Source organism: Aphis gossypii, chromosome 2, assembly GCF_020184175.1.
Source record: "Aphis gossypii isolate Hap1 chromosome 2, ASM2018417v2, whole genome shotgun sequence".
Lineage (NCBI taxonomy): Eukaryota > Metazoa > Arthropoda > Insecta > Hemiptera > Aphididae > Aphis > Aphis gossypii.
Window position 1 is genome coordinate 76,492,335 of NC_065531.1, and position 14,853 is coordinate 76,507,187.

Below are 14,853 nucleotides of genomic sequence, written 5' to 3' on the forward strand. Positions count from 1 at the left end.
ATATTAAGTTTAAAACATATTTGTAAGGAGAACACATTTCCAAATGTTTAGATGCTGCAAGTTACATTTCCAATAAGTTTAAAAAAAAGATCTTCAATGTTTCATAGACTCGTGATTTATCAATACGTATTACAATTAATATTTAATGTTAAAATAATAGATGATATGTAAATAATATAATGTAAATATATGTCGAATTAGTTCATTTTGATTATGTGTTATGTATAAAAAGTAATCCATACACACCATTCCTGAAAATTATATAATTACCTATTAAACAAGAGTTTCCAAATTAAATAGTTTCAAAACAGTTAAGCATATCTTTATAAAGTTAATTTAATTAGATAAATAGGTATGTTACTGATTATTATAGTGTCTATAGGTTCAAAATTATGTGTATATTTTATGATGCATTTAAGAAAGGTTATTGTAATTATTAAATCAAGTATGGTATTCATTCGTCCTTTTAGGTTATTATGATGACACAAAAAATTTGCCAAAAAAAGAAATTGCAGTTACTATTTCATATCAAAAACTACTTATAAATTGTATGATTTACATCTTATAAGGAATTAACAAGTCCCATGGAGGGAATCTCTATGTTATACTATGTATAATCAATGGTAATATAATATTTTTAATATTAATGTACTTATGTTGTTCACTCAATAATTGTTATAACAATTAAAAAATATAAATTGTTATGTTAATTTTCATTTGACAAAGTTAAAAAATAATGTTTGGTATATTTTATCATAACTCAAATTAATCTTAACAAGCTGAGAGAAAAATATTGTTGATACTATAAAAATGGAATTTATTACTACTATTGTGTATGTTTAATTGTCTATCTACAACGCCGTTAATGTTGATTGATATATCATAATATTGTGTAGGACGTCCTAGGATAAACCTAAGTATTATAAAATCGAATTCATGAATACTTTAAATATAGTCGAACATTATTAATTTTTAAACAGTGTACCGTTTATAAAGATTTATTTTGTCTAAAAACAATCTATACACCATGTCACCAGCACTCGGCAGTCGTCAGCATTATTGAGATTTGAGACTGAAATTCAACTCATTAACTAGGTAGTTGTTATGGATGCAAACGACGATATTATCGTTCATTAGTAATTATCACACTCATCACGTTATTGTCGAACCGGTTTATAAGTACGTATTATATAATTCAATAAATGCATCAATTTGATATTATTTCATATTGTTGCTGAATGAAAAAAGCTCATCATATTATTAGGTATACCTTGTACCTACATGTCATGAACTTTAAATTTACATGTTACATCGACCCGACGTGCGGCGTGTCCGTTGAACGAGAAAATTCAAATGTGAGTACTTGGTAGTTGGTACTACTTCCTATTTATAAGTCACAGTAGTCACACAACAATACTATGTTTATACTTGTAGTTTTTACATCCATAATGACACAACATATTAACGATTATGGATTGTACTTGAAACCAGAAACGATATGGTTAAAAAAATAATTCGAGGAAAAAAGGGGTCACGCGTGGCTGTATATACGCAACTACGCGAAGTCGCGATTACGGTACGAGCCGAAGTGCTTCATGTCTTCCATCGGGTAACACCACGAGGTGGGGGTGCCGAAGGGACAGGGAGGGGGCGGCGATGTAGCCATCGATGTCGCAGTCAAAACAACGGGCGCGAAATTCGGCCGGCGCGCACTCCAGTCATGATGCGACCGCGGTTCATCCGAGAATTTCTATTTTTAAAACGCGCGCGACCGACCACCGCACGACTGTCGTCGTCGCTGTCGCCGACGTTGTGTACGCGTGTCTCGTTTTTTGCTATAATATTATAATAGTCCTATTGTATTATCGTACCGTGCACAATGTATGACCACAACAACAACAACAACAACAACAACAAACAACAATTAACGCTGTGTTAATCGACAAACAAGAAGGACGTAGGTACCTTTTATATAAAATAATAATATATCGTACGACTCGTTACTTGTATATACCCACCGTGGTCGGCGCAATAATAATTGTATATTAGAATAAAAAAAAATCCACTGACCCCCCTTCCACGCCCAGCTTTCCGGCACCCACCCCGTCGGTATCATGGACCAAAAATTTTGGTCCAAAAATAATTAGCCATAATATATTATTTTAATTCGTGACCTATAAACGGACGTGGTCTCATCGACTCGGGCACGCACTGTACTTCAATTATATCGCGTACATAGACGAAAACACACCTACATTGAAACGGTAATAATTGACATTTTTTTCCAATAATTCGATTTTTGTGTCACAATACAATATATTGATGTATCTTGCACTTTTATAAAACATTAATATAGGCTGGCGGGAGATACTCGAGGTAGGTTGTTGATACGATACAGGCACTACGCGGAGCTGCAGGTGGTCGACTGTGCGCGCTAAAATATAAAATAGAGACGCCGGGCGGGCACGACGTCGGTCCGCAGCTGATGAGGGCCGGAGCACCGTCGGTAGTCACAGAATGAGAATACAACACGCCGACATCACGATGATGTTTACTGGCAACAGGAAGAGGAGTTGTAGCAACAACTCACAAAAACGGCAGACAGCGGACAACCGGTCCCGCAGCAACCACCGTTCTGAGGTAATGTACACCAAAATCTACAGTAATATTATTATATTAACCCGTGACGCCGACATTGTGATAAATATACACATAATTAATAAAATGTCGGAAGGAAAGGAAAAGGGAGGGAGCGATACGGTGCTGGTGGAGGGAAGGTTAGGTCCTACATAGTTGTGGTTTGCTATTTTAACCGTTTCGCGGGGTGGTTTACATCAGAGTTAGTTGGTTTTTGCGGTGTTTTTTTCGGAAGTAAACTCATACCTATATATATAATATATTTGCCATAATTTGGACTTACGTCACGTCACGATACATATTTTAGTTATGAGGTATACGACATACACTTCCGTGAATCAACGTTTTATTTTGGCTACAATATTGGTATAAGTGTATAACCCACAACACTAGTTACATATTGTATTATCGTGTAATTATGCAAAAATCAACTAGAGAAAAGGTGTCGTCTCCGACATATTATCCATTACATCTAGTGTCTTAACTATAGGTTCTTGTATAGAGGTCTTATACACAGATATGGGCTATAGGACTGCAGCTATATCATTAGTAGGTAACGTAAATAAGACAACACAATATCTATAAAATAATATTTTTCGCTAAGTACACTATATAATATACTATGTAATTCAAAAGTTTATATTATCATACATTGCTTATAATCACAAAATTGTAGATAATAGATAACTACATTATAAAAAATATATTGAAATGAAAATTTCACATGATCAGTCATTTTAAAAGCAAAATATAAAATTTTAGTAGTTGCATGAGGCCCTACGTCCGCGCTAAGTAGATCTTTTTACTGGAGTATTGCTCCTGTGGTTTTTGCGGCACTGTAGATCACGTCATCGATGGGCGGTCCTATCGTTTATATATATTTTATTATGATATAAATGTTGGTTAAACTTTATTATTTCACGTGAAAAATTAATATGATATTATAATTATAATAATAATAATATGACGACGCGGTGCGCACACCGTCGATGAAAATATTCGGACGATCCTCGGATGAGCCGGTGGACCAAAATAGAACGAAGACGAACGGACGGATATACCGCCGCGCCCACTTCGCCACTGTTCACACCGCTCTTACGTATGTTACAACACAATAATAATGCAGTGGCGGTGCCGTCGCCGATGACGGTGAACGCGTCATTTTATAAACGCGAAACGGCTCAAAAGGAACATACTTTCAAGAAGATAGAAATGCGCGCGCGTTTTTAACGCGCGGTTAACGATTAATGACGCCACCCGCTGCATCACCATCAGCACCATTAGAATATTTTTGTTATTATATTATGACAGATTTAGGGATTTTTTCCTTTTCCTACAGTTGTGGGAAGAGAAATGTTAGAGAAATTGATACTTTTAGGAATTTTTAGGGAATTTTTTTCATGTTTATTTTTATTAATTATTAACAATAATATTAATAATATTATGAAATAATTAAAATGTTTATTATACAAAAAAAAAAAAAAAAAAATAATAACTTCAGATTTTTAGCAAAGGATCTTCTGGAAAATTTCGGGATTTTTAGAATATACGTAAATATTTATCAAATTTTCATTTAGGCAACACTATTTATGCAGTATAGAACACACGCCTGCTAAAACACTACCACAGTAGATTATATTTTATATCTTACTCGTATGCATAGGGTCATCATGGCATCCAAAATTTGGCTCAAATGTCGGAAAAATTTGGGTTTATCATTTTGATCAATCGGGCGCTTGTGGCGTTTATTTTTTAGAAATATGCCTATTACCGAATTGGATTACTTATTCTTTTACATTCTACAAACGAGTCATTTTTGTGTTTGTTTCTCCTTATTGATCGTTTAATAATAATCATTAAATATTAAAATATTATACTATACTATTTAACTGTTGCAATGGCGCACTTAAACAAAAAAATATTGCCTACCTATCTGCTATAATCTATTGTAAATTTATTGTAATAGTGAAGTTCCGGTTTTTCAAATGTATTCTGAACATAAAAATGCTATTAATGAATAGACTGATACAAATTTAATGAATAAATGAAATCACTAACACCATCAATTGCCAAACATAATAAGACTATGACTATGTATTTACGTAGATTTTAATATATAACAAAGAGCTTTATACATATGGACCCGCTTTGATATCTATACTTACTTAAAAGTCAAAAATACTTTGGTAGTTAAAATATACTTTTCGCGCATATATGAACAATGAATGTTAAGAATAAGATAATAGATCATTTCTATAAAGTTATTACTTATCTTTAATTACATTTTATACCTTCTAACAGTTCCAACAATTATGTAATGGATGGGATATATATTTAATATATGTTTTTTTATGTAAAAAGTAAAATTAATACATAATAATAAATATAATTGAATGACAATTGTTTTGATATAAAATAATAATTCAATAATATAATATTATGTAATTCCTTGATTAATTATAATTATGATTTGATTAACTTATAGAGCAGAGGTCGAAGTAAAATTCCTCAAGGGTTACTTCCAACTAGTTACAATTTAGCTGATGCAGATTTAGCAGATAGTTGTAAGTATATATAATCATTGTTTATAAATATTAAAGTATTTATAATCAATGACATAATGAATACTGAGTATAACCTTGATATTTTTTACTAAATAAAGATTTTATTTCTTTCAATCGTTAGTTTTAGCAAAAGTAGTTTACCATAAAATAAAAATGATTTTTATTTTTGATGGATTTAATTTTTAGTATCTAATGTTTTAAAGTAAATATTTACTTAAAATTCAAATATTGGGTTTTAATATATCTTATTTACATTAAAAATAAATGTTTATCGTTATAAATTGTAATTCATTATTTATTGGTTTTTAGACTGGACATAACTAAATTCTATATTTTTGTGTTTACTAATACTTTACTGGATTTGTTTATTGGCCTCGATTTCATAGACTAAAGTCTAAAGGAATAACGCCAAAACCTATAGCAGATCTATTTTATTACTATATTAGACATTATTATGTACCTACGTCCTACTTGTATGTATCCTACTTATATTATTGATTATTAGCGAATAAATCTTAAAAATGATTAATTTATTTTATGAGTTTAAGAGTTATACTTATATAACTATAATTTAAAATTTATATTATAATTTTAATTGATAGCATTTATAATTAACTTTTTTTGTTTTTGATATATTTACACACTAGCTTTAGTGGTCTAAATATATTTTTCGTACCTACTAAAAGAACAGTAAAAGTAACACTTCAATATTATTTCATTGAGTTATATAAATGTTTATGTTAGGTACGTTATAACTTATATCGTAATATAACGTTATTAAATGACAAATGAGATTTATCATAATGTACATAATAAATAAGTAATAACACATATATTAATTATTCGTGATTATGTACTGACTAGTCAGATTTTATAAGTCAGACTTAGTTCAGAATTTTATACAACAACAAACTACTTATCAACAGATAAAAATGTCAACACATTAATTCATTATATACGCCTTATTAAGTAGGTAAATAAAAATTCTACAATTTTGGGAGGGTAGGCATAGCGTTTGTTCATATGAAGAAACATTTTTGTACCACTCCGGGTGATATAATTATAATATGAAATCTCAAATCAGCAAAGTTCTCCCCTGACGGGCTCTTAGGGTACTCTAAGGACACGGTCATTGTAAGACTGGTTGCAACAATACATGTTGTGCCTGCCATAGTATTGATTAGTTATTAACAGACCACAAATAAATGTAAATGTTTAAAAGCATTTCTTGTAAATTAAATAAGTTATCATATAATGAAATAGCTAGTATATAGTTTTAAATTTAAACTTAATACTTACTTTATATTTCAATAATAATATTATTTGGAATTCATGTGAACAATGAACATCTATTAACAATGAATCTATCTATTTAGTCAATAAAAAAAAATAATGTTGATGGCAGGTGAATAATGCCATTTTCCATAAACACCATTTTCTTAAATATTTATATTAGAAAAAAATTCAATCTTTTAATTAGATAAATTATTATACTAAAACTTATAAATTTAATGTATTATATAACTAAAATTATTAAATTTAAGAATAGAGTTTATTAATTTATGTATGATATTTAACGATACAATTATAATAAGATAATTAGAAATAATTAGTACGTTTCAACTATTTATTACTATTTATTAGTAGTAAACTGAAGTAGGTATTTGATTACAATTGTTTTTATATTTTTATAGTACAACAACGAGTTGATATAGCCAGAGGTCATGCAATTACTAGAAGACGCGGTGCAATTAAACATCAAAAAGTACATATCGTAAAAGGACATAAATTTTTAGCTAAATTTTTCAGACAACCGACGTTTTGTGCATTTTGCAAAGATTTTCTATGGTAAGAAATGGAAATTAAAATTTATCTTTTGATAGATAATATTTTAAATATAAAGTTTAATACAAATCTTCCTCATAATATTTTTCATTATTTTGTCATTGTAATATTTTATAGGGGTTTTGGAAAACAAGGATATCAATGTCAATGTAAGCACCAACATTTATTTATTGTATACCTATAATAATGATGATTTAACTTTTTCACTAATTCACTATAGAATTAATAAATAGTCAAACTGTAAGAAAATGTATTTAATTTAGTATATTTTGTTAATTCAAGTAATTTTTTTTAGCTTGTCAAACGGCTGTACATAAGAAATGTCACGACAAACTTCTTATACAATGTCCAGGCACCGGTCGCGATACAGAAAGCACTGTGGTAAGTCGATCAAACTACAAATGAAATAGGCAATTGTTAATCATTTGTTCGAAGATATTCTTAAAATGAAAAATTATAAAGTATTAAAAAAGGTAGGTGTCTTGTGAAATGGTAAAATAATAATAAAAAAAAATAGTTTTATTATTGATGAGATGATTTCGATAGAAAGAAATTTTTAAAATTATCTTATAGTATAAGTTGACATATTTACATTAAACATATGTTAACCATGTTGTCGTACTTATGAAATGACTATGGAGTATGGACTATGGTCTAAGACTAATGAAAAAAACAAAGTAATAAACAAAATATAATAAGTATATCAACACGACAACACATGGCTGAGAGTTGTTAAATATCAGCAACAAATTACATTTAGACTTTTATTATTTATTTATCAAACATATAATTTCCTGATTATAAAAATTGACATATCCTTTAAAATTTATTGGTACATAAATTTGTTACTAATTTTAATGAAATAGGTATTAGGTAGTTATTTTTAATATGAATCGTTTACAAGCTTTAAGTTATTGTTTTTTTTTTAATTATTAATAATTCTTATGTGCACAATGCACAGATAAGAAAATATCTTGACTCTCAGCTCTCAGGTATCGTGAAACAAATCAGTAAATATTTTGTTAAAATGAATTAGTATTTCTGGTCATTTTTCATTTTTTTTTCTTTTAAGAAGATGCTACCCATGCGTTTGTTGTCTCCGTCTTACACACGCGATACGCCCGACATAGCAAAATTTCGTTCATTAGTTTTAATAGTGTGCTGTTAATTTTAATATTAGAGTAAATTGACCAATTATACAATTTTTAGATAATAACATTATCTGCAGTGTTTAAGCGTTGGCTTCTATTCTATAGTTTAATTTTCAAGCAAGATATAATCATTTTTAATTTGTGATATTTCACTGCATACTTGCTCATAGTATGCTTGAAAAAATTGAAACATCGCCCACGCTTAAGCACAGATAATGTTCTTACCTAAAAGTTTGATAATAGGTCAATTTAATCTAATATCAAAACTAACAGCATACTATTGAAACTAGTGAACGAAATTACGGAAATTTTCCTATGTCGGGTGTATGTAATACGGAGACAACAAATGCATGGGTAGCGTTCACTTAACACATTTTATTATTTAAAAGTATTAATAATAAAATTTTGTTTAATATGTCAGACGTTAGTAACTAATTAATTCTAATACCTCTTATTATTATAAAAGTTTTTATCTACATTTTATTGTTTAAAATCTAATGTTTAAATTAGAAGAAATTTAATGTTATTATGTTGTGTATCAGCCGTAAAGTATGATTCTTAACATCTTTAATGATTTAATATCGGTACCTTATTTTTTAACTTTATTTTTAAAATATTATAAGATGATTAATTAATTGAAGCGATATACCTTTTATTCATTTGTATAATTTATCTTAAATTCAAAAGAAAAATGCTATTTTTAGCTATAACTTAAAGGTAATGTTATTAGATAGGTAGTGTGATATTGTATTAATAATATATAATAATTGAAATAATTGAAATAAATCAAATTAAACTTATCGATATTTATTATATGTACCTATTAGATTATATTTATACATTAAACATACCTAGTATTTCTTTATTATTTTATTAGTTAGTTTTATTTTACTATTTGTAAAAAAAAAAGTATTCTTTCATTGGTTTTCTCGGTGTACTAAACTTTTTTAACATTACTCATCTTTTTATATAAACACTAAAAGCAGTAATCATATAGTTATTTTATTCAGTAAATAGTTTAATTCTCCATTTATACATTTGTACATATATTATAAATATAATTACTATACAATATAGAAATAATATAATTCAAATTTTAAATTGACTAATATTTACCAAATATATTAAAATAAATTAAAAACTGTAAGAAAAATTTGTATTTGTATAACACATAAATAAAATATTATTTTACTTGTAGTACCTAATAATATTTAGCAGATGTATAATATGATATTAACTATCTAATATGTATATTTAAACATCAATTAAAATTGACTTAAATTTTAGGTACCTATGTATTTTAGAAATCAAAAAAAATTTTATGATGTAAATATGTTTCACCGGGACACAATTCACGTATTATATTTTTTTAAGTTAAGAGTGGCAACCAATTCTAAGGATTGGGATACAACTTGTATAATGTAACATAGGTAATTAAATTTGTACGTAGGTTTATTTATCGTTGTATCTTAAAAAATACAAGGTACTCGTATACAATAAAATTATTAAAATTGTTTTGGATGAAAAATCGTTAATTTTTGATTAAATATCCATTTTTATCGAAATTTGAACTTGCAATAAATAAACTTTTATAACAATTAGCATCTTAAAATATTATTGCTTTATTTTAATGAATTTAATTTTAGAAAATTGGAATGTAATAATTTTGACACGTTATATTTGAAATATTTGCTGTATATTGTTAGATCGATATTTGAAATTATTCAAAATTAGAAAAATATAACAATTAAGAATTGTTGAAAAAGGTCACGATTGTTATATAAATAATATTTTTATATATTATGTGTTAAAGCTAGTGAGCAAAGAAGTATCAAACTTTTGAAAATCCAGTAATAATAATTTTTTTTTAACTGTGTACTATAATGATTTATATTCTATAAAATATAGGTTTGAGTGTTTGACTATAATTTGATTATTGACTACCTAATTGTTCGGGCTTTTATTGTGATTTTTATAAGCGAATATTGGTAAATTTCAATAAAATATAAATTAATTGCAAGGTTATGAATTTTATTTATCGTACAATATAAATTGGCCTGGAAGATCTCTTAAATGAATTATCAACAAAGCAGCAGAAGATTTTTTTTTTATACTATAAAAAATAAAGTAGGTAGATAATTAATGTTTTATTTTATTTTTATTAAGTCCTAAGTCATAAACATTATTATATATTAAGAACGATAATATTATAAATTTATTTTAAATACATTTTAAATTAATTATGAGTTATAAATAAATAAAATATAAAATAAAACTCGTACCTGGTAAAAATCATAATTTCGTCATTGATTAAAGCAATAATAGTGTCTATTATTTATTCTCTATTAATTTAAGTGTATTTTTAATGATGTGAAGTACCTATTATTTTTGGTAAACTGTTCAAAATGGAATAAAATACTTAATTCACAACAGTATCCAGTAAATAGTATGTCTACTAAGATAGCCCATAAACTAGAACAATAGATGCTAATCTATACGTCTATACTAAAATAGTAAAGAATAATAATAACAAGAATTTAAAGCTATAATATTATGATTAATTGATTCAAATGCTTTATTGTAGTTAGATCTGTATTACATCTATAACTACTATAGGAATCTGATAATAAAATGAATTATAAATTCAACTATATTTATTAAAAAAGAAAATGCATTAGAAACATAATATTAAATGAAAATCGGCTGATAATTAGAAATAATAGACTGATACCTAACCAGATTTTAGAACAAGGTTATATTAAATATTGGTAGTATAACACCTACATCAAGTGATTGTCAAAAGTAGATATATCAGATAAGTAAGACTAACCTTAATTCAAAAAGAAAATTACCAGAAAGGCTACCAGGACAAATAGACAAAATGTTACCCATAGCCGAGAAATAAAAAAAAATTGTTAAAACTAAAGGCAATTTTGTCTAGTAATTAGAAATATTTAGTTTACTGACTAATAACATAACGTTCAGAAAAATAAACCAACAATTTTTTAATATTATTAACGTTTTGAAAATATAAAATTAAAAAAACCGTCTCATGGTAAATAACTTTAAATACTTTGATTTTTGATTAATATGAAAATAAGTTAATAATGGTGATTACGTCATTACAGAGGTTGCAGTGAAAACGGGTAATTTAAACCAATATGTTGGCAAATCTAAATTAAAATGGTTAATGGTTAGTTAATCTGTGATAAATTGTGATTTTTATTGTAATTAAATATAGACAATATATAGATAGTATTAATAGTACTTATTATGATATGTGAATAATTTCTAGTCTCCTAAATTTTGGTTGTTTAGTAATTACAGCATTTTTTCAAAACCATATATACAAAAATATGATGAATAGTTTTAAAAATTCCTTAGCGCAATTTCTACGACACTGGTTGTATCATTTGTTTATGAGAATGTATACTATGCAGTGTACAATGTACATAGGAAGTAGGTACTTTACTACTAATTAAGGAAAATATTACCTACATGATGTGTTTTGTCAGTCATTACAAATTTAAATAGATAAGTTACATCACTTATAAGAATTTATGTTCAAAATTAAAACTTCAAAAGCTATTTAAAATTTGTTCAGCAAGTTGTTTTGTTGTTATTTCGTGTAGGTGAATTTTTTTCACTCTATTTATTTCCAATAATATATTGATTTAAATTCTAAATTATATAATAATTATTTATACAAATTAGACTTAGAATTTAGATTTTAGACTTAAATATTTACCATTTATTTTAATCAATGCGTATTTATTATAGTATTTTACATTTAATGCAATTTTTGTTTTCTATTAGTTTTAATCGATTGATACTTGGAGGAATTTTAATGAAATTAAAATCCATCTAAGTAATAATAAATGTAAGCAGTTAACAATAATACTGATAATAATTATATAAATGCCACATATTATTTGATAAGTTATATATAAGCACAAGAGTGTATACAATATACATAGATAATTTATAAAAAAGCAAATAAGATAAATATTTTCAGTACCCATAATAATAATTAATAATAATTACCCATCAACAAATTATGTATAGTTTCTTTTTCTAATAACTTAACATTTAAGTTACAATAGTTTAATATGTGATGTATGCTACAATTTATGAGACGACAGCTAGTATACCTAATGCGATGCTCGGCATGTATTACATACTTTGCATTTTGAAAATATGATTTTACGCTACAAGAAATTTATGATTTTTGAATAGTTATTTTTTAAAGTTAAGCACTGAAATAGTTTATGTTTTTTAAAATAGAAAAATATATTGCCTAGAATATGATAGAGTGCTGATAAACGTGTGGGTAATAAGATTAAATTATAACTAATATTAACGAACACCTTATGGCTACGTTATAAAATAAATAGATATGACTCATATGAGGTACTTATATTTTAGGTGCTGGTAAAATACATTTTTATGATCCAGTAGTATTTTACCATGTAAAACATTTTTTTAAAACAATTATTATATTTGGTTCGGTTATATACCTCGTGCTTAGTTGATTTGGATTAATCAATGTATTTTTTAAGCTATAATAGTATAATTTTAATTTATATCATTTTTTTACAGTATTTGAGAGAACGATTTAAAATAGATGTACCACATCGTTTCAAAGGATATAATTTTATGTCACCAACATTTTGTGATCACTGTGGTTCACTTTTGTATGGGCTATTCAAACAAGGTCTCAAATGCGAAGGTATGATTTATTTTTATGATATACCTAAACACAGTGCGTACGTTATTATGAGTAAAACACAACATTTAAAACATATAAACAAATAATAACATATATGTTTTAACATAACATTTAATATTCATCTTGTGGCTAGCTCAATGCATGGGAAAGATGTCGCTGTAGGTATGAGGTTTTTTTCGTGGCAAATATCCAATCGAAAACCGAGTTCTTTTGATATATTTTACTTAATAGTATGCATTATAACAATTATAAAGTCAAACGCATTTATGTTAATAATTTCGAAATAAATCAATAGATAAGGCAATTTTTTACGACATGGTTCAATGTTTTGTCTATGTAAATAAACACTGCGAGTGTTAGTATTATTATTGTTGATTATCACGAGAAATTTAATTGCGAAAACAGACCGCGTTCCGATGTGCCAAGAAAATGTTTTTATAATCAATCCGGACTAAGTCATTTTTAGCTTGACGTTTCGCCAAAACTTAATTTTTTCAAAAGCTATCCTATACTTTGTACCACACGCATTGCATTTCGATTAAAGATTATATATGATGATTTCAAACGAAAAATACAATCGGTTTTTAATCACCATCTTCTTACATCTTTTGCACGGGAGTGTTATTACTATTATGTTTATTGGAACTTGGAAGATACCCAATATGTCAATTCACCGTAGCATAAATCTGACATTACTCTATTTTTTTAAAGTTTATATGGCATTTGGCATAAACTAACATTCCTTATGGCTAACTTTCAAAGTTCACATTGTTTAGGTAAACGAATTCAAAAGTATTTTGCATGTGATGGAGAAAACTGTATTATGTACTTAATAATAATAATAATAACATGTTAACAGTAACATTTTTTTTATATTAGTTTATACTTATGGAAATATTTACTTATTATACTTAGTATTTGAATGCCGGTACCTACTTCACAAAACTTAAATATTTAAAAATCAAAATTTAGATAAATTAAAAATATACTGCATAATTAAAGACCGAACTTCAATGAGTTATTGAAATATAAGCATAATATCATATGCAGTATGCACAACGTAGTTGTGTCATAGTTTATCGTAGTTGCCAAATTTAATCTATCAAAAATGTCGTATGTATTAATAAGTATCCATTTTATTATGTTTGGTCTGCTTTTTAGACAATCTGGTGTTTTCAGGTGGGCGCTTTGGCAAAAAATGGTATACTTAAATCTTGCAATAATGCTTGGCAATGATCATTTTTTTCATAGTACTATTGAATTTTGACCTTGGTAAAGTTTACAACGTGGGTGAATAGTTTCGGGTAATTTACAATCATCGCAATTGGGTACCTACTTGTAATGATCCTTTTTTAAGTATAACGCGAACACCATAATGTTTGGTGTTCCAAAAAGCTTAATTTTTATAGTTAGTACAAATACGTTGACCTTGACATAAACTAGGTGAGACTAACTATTTTTGCACGGTGCAATGTTTCATTTTTTTCTTCAAGTATTCTTTAAACCGTTGACGCGTGTTGAGTGATGAGTTTAATTTTAAGTTTCTAAGTGAACAAAATTGTCATTATCCGTAAAAAGTAATTTAAAAATATTTTAACTGATTTCAACAAAAAAACAAAATACAAATAGCTTTAAACCAAAGTGTTTTGGAAAAAAATTACCGAAAAAAATGTTCGCATCGATCCCGGAGCGAAAAAGAAAGCGAAATTTGAAATACATAAATTGATGCACAAGAAGACGAGTATATTGAAACTAATTTTTGTCATTTCAGAAATATGTTTGTGTGTAAGCATTTCGTGTTTTAAATTTCTTTTGGCAGTCGTCCAAGTCGTTTAATTCGCTTTCGGAGCCTGCCAAACGTGCCAAAACATCAGCTCAGCCGTACGTTCGGTCGGGAAGCACCCGTAGTCTTCAGCGCGCATTAATG

At 27.3% G+C, this 14,853-nt stretch overlaps 1 protein-coding gene across 1 annotated transcript; it reads left to right on the forward strand.

Annotated features, from left to right (window-relative positions):
- Positions 1-1,694: 1,694 nt before the first annotated feature.
- Positions 1,695-14,841, forward strand: LOC126550527 (protein kinase C-like 1). Its single transcript, XM_050202332.1, has 8 exons — positions 1,695-2,264; positions 2,357-2,640; positions 5,123-5,201; positions 6,896-7,049; positions 7,164-7,195; positions 7,342-7,427; positions 12,797-12,926; positions 14,698-14,841. The coding sequence occupies exons 2-8, from the start codon at positions 2,518-2,520 to the stop codon at positions 14,760-14,762; spliced, it is 669 nt and encodes a 222-aa protein (XP_050058289.1). The 5' UTR covers positions 1,695-2,264; positions 2,357-2,517; the 3' UTR covers positions 14,763-14,841.
- The last annotated feature ends 12 nt before the right edge of the window (positions 14,842-14,853 follow it).